Source organism: Taeniopygia guttata, chromosome 31, assembly GCF_048771995.1.
Source record: "Taeniopygia guttata chromosome 31, bTaeGut7.mat, whole genome shotgun sequence".
In the NCBI taxonomy this organism is placed as follows: Eukaryota; Metazoa; Chordata; class Aves; order Passeriformes; family Estrildidae; genus Taeniopygia; species Taeniopygia guttata.
In genome coordinates, this window is record NC_133056.1 from 1,673,575 (window position 1) to 1,682,815 (window position 9,241).

Consider the following 9,241-nt stretch of genomic DNA (forward strand, 5'->3'; position numbering starts at 1 on the left):
AAAATCCCCCAAAATCCCCCAAAATTCCCCCCAAAATCCCCCCAAAATCCCCCAAAATCCCCCAAAATTCCCCAAAATTCCCCCAAATCCCCCCTCCCTCACCGTTGTCCCGCGCTGAGGACGAACTGAGCCCCCCCAAACCGGGGCCCCCCCAAAACCCCATAAACTCGGGGGGCGGGGCGGGGGGCGGGGCGAGGGGCGGGGCTTGGGCGCAGAGGCTCCGCCCACAACCACGCCCACTCCCCGAACCCCAAAACTGCGCAGAACGTCCCAAAATCCCCCAAAACCTCCTGAGCCCTCTGAGCCCCCCAAAAATCCCCCAAACCCCCAAAATCCCCCAAAGCCCCCCGAGCTCCCCCAAATCCCCTGAACCCCAAAACCTCAAAAACCCCCAAAACCCCAAATCCCCAAAATCCCCCAAAAAATCCCAAATCCCCGAATTCCCCAAAAATCCCCCAAAACCCCCAAATCCCACCAAAATCCTCCAAACCCCCCAAACCCCCAAACACCCCGAACCCCAAAACCTAAAAAAAACCCAAAATTCCTGATCCCCCCCAAATCCCCCTGAGCTCCCTTAAAACCCCCCCAAACCCCCCCAAAAAAACCCAAAAAACCCCAAATCCCCCCAAACCCCCCCAAAAAAACCCAAAAAACCCCAAACCCACCCAAACCCCCCCAAAAAAACCCAAAAAACCCCAAACCCACCCAAACCCCCCCAAAAAAACCCAAAACCCCCAAATCCCCCCAAACCCCCCCAAAAAAACCCAAAAACCCCAAATCCCCCTAAACCCCCCCAAAAAACCCCAAATCCCCCTAAACCCCCCCCAAAACTCCCCCAAACCCCCGCGGCACTGGAGGGGCGTGGCCAACGTGGTGGGCGTGGCCAATTCCCCTCTGTGGGCGTGGCTGAGCTGTTGCCAGGCAACAAAGGCGGGGCAAGAGTTGTGGGCGTGGTCTCCTGTGGATGGGCGTGGCTTGGGGCGTGGTCTGACGTGGGGGCGTGGTCTGTGCTGAAAGTGGGCGTGGTCTGTGTTGATTTTGGGGGGGCTTTTTGTTGTTTGGGGGGATTTGGGGTTTGGGGGGATTTGGGGGTTTAGGGTTTTTTTGTGGGGGTTTGTGGGGGTTTGGGGTTTTCGGGTTTTGGGGTGATTTGGGGTTTGGGGTGATTTGGGGTTTTTGGGGGGTTTTCGGGTTTTGGGGGGATTTGGAGTTTTGCGGGGATTTGGGGTTTTTGGGGAGTTTTGGGGTGATTTGGGGTTTTTGGGGGGTTTTGGGGTGATTTGGGATTTTCGGGTTTTGGGGTGGTTTGGGGTGTTTTGGGGTTTTTGGGGGGTTTTCGGGTTTTGGGGGGATTTGGGGTTTGGTGTGTTTTGGGATTTTTGGGGGTTTTGGGGTTGGGGGTTTTGGGGTTTGGGGGGATTTGGGGTTTGGGGTGATTTGGGGTTTTTGGGGGGTTTTGGGGTTGGGGGTTTTGGGGTTTGGGGGGATTTGGGGTTTGGGGTGATTTGGAGATGTGGGGGGGATTTGGGGTTTTTCGGGGCTCGGAGGTTTTGGGGGGGAATTTGGGGTTTGGGGTGATTTGGGGTTTGGGGTGTTTTGGGATTTTTGGGGGGTTTTGGGGTTGGGGGTTTTGGGGTTTGGGGGGATTTGGGGTTTGGGGTGATTTGGGGGGATTTGGGGTTTTGGGGTTGGGGGTTTTCGGGTTTTGGGGGGATTTGGGGTTTGGGGGGATTTGGGGTTTGGTGTGTTTTGGGATTTTTGGGGGTTTTGGGGTTGGGGGTTTTGGGGTTTGGGGTGATTTGGGGTTTTTCGGGGCTCGGAGGTTTTGGGGTTTTGGGGTTTTGGGGTTTTGGGGTGATTTGGGGTTTGGGGTGATTTGGGGTGATTTGGGGTTTTGGGGTGATTTGGGGTGATTCGGGGTTTTGGGGTGATTTGGGGGTTTTGGGGTGATTTGGGGTGATTTGGGGTTTTGGGAAGCTTTGATGTTTTGGTGGCGCTTTGGGGTTTTGGGGTTTCGGGGGGTTTAGAGGTTTTGGGGCGCTCTGGGGTTTTATGGGGCTCGGGGATTTTGGGGGCGCTTTGAGGTTTTTGGGGCCCTTTGTGGTTTTGGGGAGGCATTTTGGGGTTTTAGGGGACTCAAGAGTTTTGGGGGGTATTTTGGGGTTTTGGGAGACTCTGGGGTTTGGGGGGAGCGCTTTGATCCCCAAAATTCCCCCAAATCCCCCCAAATCCCCCCCAAATCCCCCAAATCGTCGGGAGGACGCAGCACGGGGGGGGTCGGGGCGGCATTTTTGGGGTGTCCCTGCCCCCCCCCCCCCCCCGTGCCCAATTTTGGGGCTCCCCATTAGAGACTTTGCGGTTCCCCTTTACGAATTTTAGGGCGCCCCAAGACCAGATTTTGGGGTGCCCCCTGAGGGATTTTGGGGTTCTCCACGTAGTTATGGGGGTGCTGTGGGTGCTGTGGGGGGTTATGGGGGGGGTTATGGGTGCTGTGGGTGCTATGGGGGGTTATGGGGGGGGTTATGGGTGCTGTGGGTGCTGTAAGTGCTGTGGGGGGTTATGGGTGGGTGCTGTGGGTGCTGTGGGGGGTTATGGGGGGGGTTATGGGTGCTGTGGGTGCTGTGGGTGCTATGGGGGGGTTTTGGGTGGGGGGTTATGGGTGCTGTGGGTGCTGTGGGGGGTTATGGGTGCTGTGGGTGCTGTGGGGGGTTATGGGTGCTGTGGGTGCTATGGGGGGGGTGCTGTGGGTGCTGTGGGTGGTTATGGGGGGGGTTATGGGTGCTGTGGGTGCTGTGGGGGGTTATGGGTGCTGTGGGTGCTGTGGGGGGTTATGGGGGGGGTTATGGGTGCTGTGGGTGCTGTGGGGGGTTATGGGTGCTGTGGGTGCTGTGGGGGGTTATGGGGGGGGTTATGGGTGCTGTGGGTGCTGTGGGGGGTTATGGGGGGGGTTATGGGTGCTGTGGGTGCTGTGGGGGGTTATGGGTGCTGTGGGTGCTGTGGGGGGTTATGGGTGCTGTGGGTGCTATGGGGGGGTGCTGTGGGTGCTGTGGGTGGTTATGGGGGGGGTTATGGGTGCTGTGGGTGCTGTGGGGGGTTATGGGTGCTGTGGGTGCTGTGGGGGGTTATGGGGGGGGTTATGGGTGCTGTGGGTGCTGTGGGGGGTTATGGGTGCTGTGGGTGCTGTGGGGGGTTATGGGGGGGGTTATGGGTGCTGTGGGTGCTGTGGGTGCTATGGGGGGGGTTATGGGTGCTGTGGGTGCTGTGGGGGGTTATGGGTGCTGTGGGTGCTGTGGGTGCTGTGGGGGGGGTTATGGGTGCTGTGGGTGCTGTGGGGGGTTATGGGTGCTGTGGGTGCTGTGGGTGCTGTGGGGGGTTATGGGTGGGGGGTTATGGGTGCTGTGGGTGTACCGGGGGGACCCGGAACCTCCCGGAACCTCCCGGGGCCGCCGTTGTTCCCGGGGGGACCCGGAACGCGGCGGGGCCGCCGCCCCCCCCAACATGGCGGCGCCCAGGCCGGCACACGACCGCGCGCGCCGCCTCCCCGCGCGCTGATTGGCCGAGCGCCCGCCCCGCGCCGGCCGCCGATTGGTCGGGGCGAGGATCACGTGGTCGCCAGGAAGGTCGGGGCGGTTGTTGTGGCAACGGGGGCGGGGCTAAAGGGGCGGCGGGGTCACGTGAGCGGCGCGAGGCAGGGGGCGACTTCCGGGAGAGAAACGGGACCGAACTGGGACAAACTGGGAGAGACTGGGAGAGAACTGGGACTGAACTGGGGTAACTGGGAACGAACTGGGACAAACTGGGAGAGACTGGGAGAGAACTGGGAGCGAACTGGGGTAACTGGGAACGAACTGGGACAAACTGGGAGAGACTGGGAGAGACTGGGAGCGAACTGGGACTGAACTGGGACTGAACTGGGGTAACTGGGACCGAACTGGGATTGAACTGGGAGCAAACTGGGGTAACTGGGAGCAAACTGGGAACAAACTGGGGTAACTGGGATTGAACTGGGACCGAACTGGGATTGAACTGGAGTAATTCGGAGCGAACTGGGATTGAACTGGGACCGAACTGGGGTAACTGGGACTGAACTGGGATTGAACTGGGGTAACTGGGATTGAACTGGGACTAAACTGGGGTAACTGGGATTGAACTGGGATAACTGGGACTGAACTGCGATTGAACTGCGATTGACCTGGGGTAACTGGGATTGAACTGGGACTGAACTGGGGTAACTGGGACTGAACTGGGATAACTGGGAGTGAACTGGGACCGAACTGGTGTAACTGGGGCTGTACTGATGTTACTGGTTCCCTACTCAAGTCCCCGGTGTGTCCCGGTGTATCCCCGGTGTATCCCCGGTGTATCCCCGGTGTGTCCCGGGTTCCCCCGGTGTGTCCCGGTGCTGACCCCGTTCCCGTCTGTGTGCACAGCCAGGATCCCGGTCGCCGTTTGGGAGTCCCGGTGCTGTCCCGGTGTCCCGGTGTCCCGGTGCCGTGCCGCTGTCCCGGTGCCGATGCCGCTGCCGGTGGCGCTGCAGTCCCGTCTGGCCAAGCGGGGACTGCTCAAACATGTGGAGCCCGGTGAGGGGGGCGGGAACGGGAATGGGGCGGGGCCGGGGGCGGGGCTCAGAACAGGGCGGGGCTCGGAACAGGGCGGGGCTATGGAGAAATGGGCGGGGCTATGGAGAAGAGGGCGGGGTTAGTGATAAATAGGCGGGGCTATGGATAAATGGGCGGGGTTAGTGATAAATAGGCGGGGTTAGTGATAAATGGGCGGGGTTATGGAGAAATGGGCAAGGTTCGTGATAAATAGGCGGGGTCATGGAGAAATGGGCGGGGTTACATAGAAATGGGCGGGGTTAGTGATAAATGGGTGGGGTTATGGAGAAATGGGCGGGGTTATGGCAAAATGGGCAGGGCTATGGAGAAACAGGCAGGGTTAGTTAGAAATGGGCGGGGTTAGTGATAAATAGGCGGGGCTATGGAGAAATGGGCGGGGTTGGGGAGAAACAGGCAGGGTTAGAAATGGGCGGGGTTAGTGATAAATAGGCGGGGTCAGGGATAAATGGGCGGGGCTGGGGCACTGGGTGTGGCCGTGGGCGTGGCCAGGTGACGGCCCCGCCCAGAGCCCGAGGAGGAGATCATCGCCGAGGACTACGACGACGCCCACGTGGACTACGAGGCCTCGCGGCTCGAGGGGCTGATGCCGCCCTGGTACAAGGTCATCGACCCCACCTGGTGAGCCCCGCCCCCACGTGAGCCCCGCCCCCACCATGAGCCCCGCCCCCACCGTGAGCCCCGCCCCCACCGAGAGCCCCGCCCCCACCGAGAGCCCCACCCTGAGCCCCGCCCCCCGAGAGCCCCGCCCCCACCGTGAGCCCCGCCCCCAGCTCTGAGCCCTGTGGGGTCCATAGGGTTCCCCCGGGCCCTATAGGGTCCTGATACGGCTCTATAGGGCCCACAGGGCCCCCTGGGCTCTGTAGGGCTCTCTCTGGGCTCTATAGGGTCCCTAGAGCCCCCAGGCCCTATGAGATCCATAGGGCTCCCCAGGCCCTATAGGGTCCCCCCAGGCCCTATAGGATCCATAGGGCTCCCCAGGCCCTATAGGGTTCCCCCAGGCCCTATAGGGTGCCCCCCAGGCCCTATAGCATCCCTCCCCACAGCGGGCTGCCCTACTACTGGAACGTGGACACCGACCTGGTGTCGTGGCTGCCCCCCGGTGACCCCGGCGCCGCCCCCGCCCGCGCCGCCCGCAGGAACAAGGGGGGCACAGGTGGGTGCGGGACCCCAGACCCAAACCCTGAGACCCCAAAAACCCTGAGACCCCAAACCCTGACACCCCAAATCCTGACACCCCAAACCTGCAACCCCCCCCAAACCCTGACACCCCAAACCTGCAACCCCCCCCAAACCCTGACACCCCAAACCCTGACAGAGCCCCCTGAGCCCCCCCCAAACCCTGAGATCCCAATTCCCTGAGACCCCAAAAACCCTGAGACCCCAAACCCTGACACCCCAAACCCTGACACCCCAAATCCTGAGCCCCCCAAACCCTGAGACCCCCAAACCCTGACACCCCAAATCCTGAGACCCCAAACCCTGAGACCCCAAACCCTGAGACCCCAAACCCTGAGACCCCAAACCCTGACAGAGCCCCCTGAGCCCCCCAAACCCTGAGATCCCAAATCCCTGAGACCCCAAAAACCCTGAGCCCCCAAATCCGGAGCCCCCTGAGCACCCCCCAAATCCTGAGGCCCCAAACACTGAGCCCCCTCAAACCCTGAGACCCCAAACCTTGACTCCCCCCAAAACCCTGAGCCCCCCTGAAAACCCTGAGACCCCCCAAACCCCTGAACCCCCCAAATTCCCTCCGACCCTGAGTGCCCCAAACCCCAGAGCCCCCCCAAACCCCTGAGTGCCCCAAATCCCCCGAAAATCCCTGAGCCCCTCAAATCCCTCAAACCCCCGAGTCCCCCCCCACCCTTGGGGGCTTTCGGGGTCCCCCCGAGTCCCCCCCGACCCTTGGGGGCTCTCGGGGTCCCCCCAAGGCGCGCTGCCCCCCCAGAGGCTGAGGAGCCCCCCGAGAAGGAGGAGGCGCCGCGGGAGCGCCGCGGGCACCGGCGTGAGGAGCTGGCACCGTACCCCAAGGGCAAGAGAGGTGGGGCACCCCGGGATTGGGGGGCACCCCGGGATTCGGGGGGTGCTCAGGGATTCGGGGGGTGCTCAGGGATTCGGGGGCACCCCGAGATTCGGGGGCACCCCGGGATTCGGGGGGTGCTCAGGGGATTTCCTGGGCTTTTGGGGGGGTACCCCGGGATTCTGGGGGGTTTGGGGGGATTTCCCAGGATTTTGTGGGTACCCCAGTATTCCGGGGTGCTCAGGGGTACCCCAGATTTGGGGGTGCCGGGGGGGTACCCCAGATTTGGGGTGCTGACCCCCCGTGCCCCCAGGCGGGCGCAAGGACGAGGAGCTGGACCCGATGGACCCCAGCGCCTACTCGGACGCACCGCGGTACGGCCGGGACGGATTTTGGGGTGCCCGGGGCGGGTTTTGGGGTGCCCGGGACTTTGGGGGGTTCTGGGGGGGGTTCCCTGGGATTTTGGGGGGTTCTGGGGGAGATTTCCTGGGATTTTGGGGGGTTTAAGGGGGGTTCCCTGGTATTTTGGGGGTTACCCTGGGGCTTTGGGGGGTACCCCGGTATTTTGGGGGGGTACCCCGGTATTTTGGGGAGGGTACCTCGAGATTTTGGAGGGGTACCTCAGTATTGTGGGGATTTTGGGGGGAAACCCCAGAATTTTGGGGATTTTGGGAGGTACCCCGGTATTTTGGGGGGGTACCCTGAGATTTTGGGGGGGTATCTCAGTATTGTGGGGATTTTGGGGGGGTACCTCAGTATTGTGGGGATTTTGGGGGGGTACCCCAGTATTTGGGGGGGGGTACCCCGGTATTTTGGGGATTTTTGGGGGGGCACCCCAGTATTTGGGGGTTTACCCCGGTATTTTGGGGATTTTTTGGGGTGTACCCCGGGATTTTGGGGGTTTGGGGGGCTACCCCGGTATTTGGGGGTTTACCCCCGGGATTTGGGGGATTTTGGGGGGTATCCCGGTATTTGGGGGGTGCCCCGGTATTTGGGGGGTGCCCCGGTATTCGGGGGGTACCCCGGGATTTGGGGGGCACCCCGGGATTTGGGGGATTTTGGGGGTACCCCGGTATTTGGGGGTGCCCCGGGATTTGGGGACCCCATCCCGCTGTCCCCGCAGGGGCTCGTGGTCCACGGGGCTGCCGAAGCGCAACGAGGCCAAGACGGGCGCGGACACGACGGCGGCGGGACCCCTGTTCCAGCAGCGGCCGTACCCCAGCCCCGGAGCCGTGCTGCGCGCCAACGCCGAGGCCTCGCGCGCCAAGGACTGAGCCCAGCGGGGCCGGAACGGGGGCCTGGAACGGGACACCGGAATGGGATCCCAAAACGGGACCCCAAAACGGGATCCTGAAACGGGATCCCAGAACGGGATCCCAAAACGGCACCCCGGAACAGCACCCTGGAACGGGATCCTGGAATGGGACCCCAAAACGGGACCCCAAAACGGGACCCCAGAACGGGACACCGGAATGGGACCCAAAACGGGATCCCAAAACACAACCCCAGAACGGGACCCCAGAACGGGACCCGAAACGGGATCCCAAAACGGGGCCCCGGAACGGGATCCCAAAACGGGGCCCCGAAACAGGATCCTGAAATGGGACCCGAAACAGGATCCCAGAACAGGACCCCGAATGGCACCCTGGAATGGCACCCTGGAATGGGACCCCGAAATCGCACCCCAGAACGGGACCCCGGAACGGGACCCCGGAACGGCACCCCGGAACGGGATCCCAAAATGGGACCCCGAAATGGCACCCCGGAACGGGAACTTCAAAAATGGGAAACCTCAAAAGGGGGAACCTCAAAACCGAGAACCCCAAAATTCGCAACCCCAAAACCTGAGAACCCTAAAACCTGGAAATCCCAAAACCTGGAAACCCCAAAACCTGGAAACCCCAAAACTCGGGAACCCCAAAATGGGAAGTTGAAAACCAGGGAATCCAAAAATGGGACTCCAAAAATGGGAACTTCAAAAACGGGACTCCAAAAACAGGAAACCTCAAAACTGAGAATGTCAAAACCCGCAACCCCAAAACCTGGGAACTCCAAAATGGGGAACCCAAAAATGAGATCCTGAAATGGGACCCCGAAATGGGGAACCCGAAATGGGGAACCCGAAATGGGAACTTCAAAAACGGGACTCCAAAAACGGGAAACCTCAAAACTGAGAACCCCAAAACTTGCAACCCCAAAACTCGGGAACCCTAAAACCTGGAAATCCCAAAACCTGGGAACCCCAAAACTCGGGAACCCCAAACCGGGGAACCCCAAACGTGGCCACCCCAAATCCGGGGAACCCCAAAACCAGGGACCCCTCAGCACCCCCCGTTTCTCAGGGGTTCCCCCAAAGTTCGGGGTCCCCCCAAAACCCCCCCAGACCCTCCAATGTTGGGGTGCCCCAGTTTTGGGGTCCCTCCCACCCCCCGTTCCTGCAATAAAGGCGCCGCAGCCCCGGGAGTGAGCGAGGGGCATTTATTGGGGTGTTGCACACGCGCGTGTAAGGGGAGGGACCTTGCACACCCACCAGGGCCTTGCACACCCACGGGGGGCCTTGCACACCCATGGGTGGGTCCTTGCACACCCACCAGGGCACACTCAC

The 9,241-nt window shown here is 61.5% G+C and overlaps 2 protein-coding genes across 6 annotated transcripts in view; one reads left to right on the plus strand and one right to left on the minus strand.

Annotated features, from left to right (window-relative positions):
- Nucleotides 1–171, minus strand: part of LOC121468418 (5-aminolevulinate synthase, erythroid-specific, mitochondrial-like) — a 24,894-nt gene extending 24,723 nt beyond the window's left edge. For all 3 annotated transcript variants that reach the window (XR_012052323.1, XM_072920408.1, XM_072920409.1), the window contains exon 1: nucleotides 103–171. The gene's annotated coding sequence lies outside the window, so the exon portion shown is untranslated. The remainder of the gene's footprint in view (nucleotides 1–102) is intronic.
- PQBP1 (polyglutamine binding protein 1) overlaps nucleotides 1–7,969 on the plus strand; it is a 14,627-nt gene extending 6,658 nt beyond the window's left edge. The window contains exons 1-8 of one of the 3 annotated variants that reach the window (XM_072920413.1): nucleotides 3,865–3,886; nucleotides 4,055–4,073; nucleotides 4,431–4,580; nucleotides 5,126–5,237; nucleotides 5,663–5,772; nucleotides 6,565–6,657; nucleotides 6,950–7,010; nucleotides 7,760–7,968. In XM_072920413.1, coding sequence (XP_072776514.1) covers nucleotides 4,514–4,580; nucleotides 5,126–5,237; nucleotides 5,663–5,772; nucleotides 6,565–6,657; nucleotides 6,950–7,010; nucleotides 7,760–7,910 — 594 coding nt within the window. In that variant the 5' untranslated portion in view covers nucleotides 3,865–3,886; nucleotides 4,055–4,073; nucleotides 4,431–4,513 and the 3' untranslated portion in view covers nucleotides 7,911–7,968. Of the gene's footprint in view, nucleotides 1–3,647; nucleotides 3,772–3,864; nucleotides 3,887–4,054; nucleotides 4,074–4,430; nucleotides 4,581–5,125; nucleotides 5,238–5,662; nucleotides 5,773–6,564; nucleotides 6,658–6,949; nucleotides 7,011–7,759 lie in introns of those variants that run through there. The other 2 variants (XM_072920411.1, XM_072920412.1) reach the window with 2 other exon arrangements.
- The last annotated feature ends 1,272 nt before the right edge of the window (nucleotides 7,970–9,241 follow it).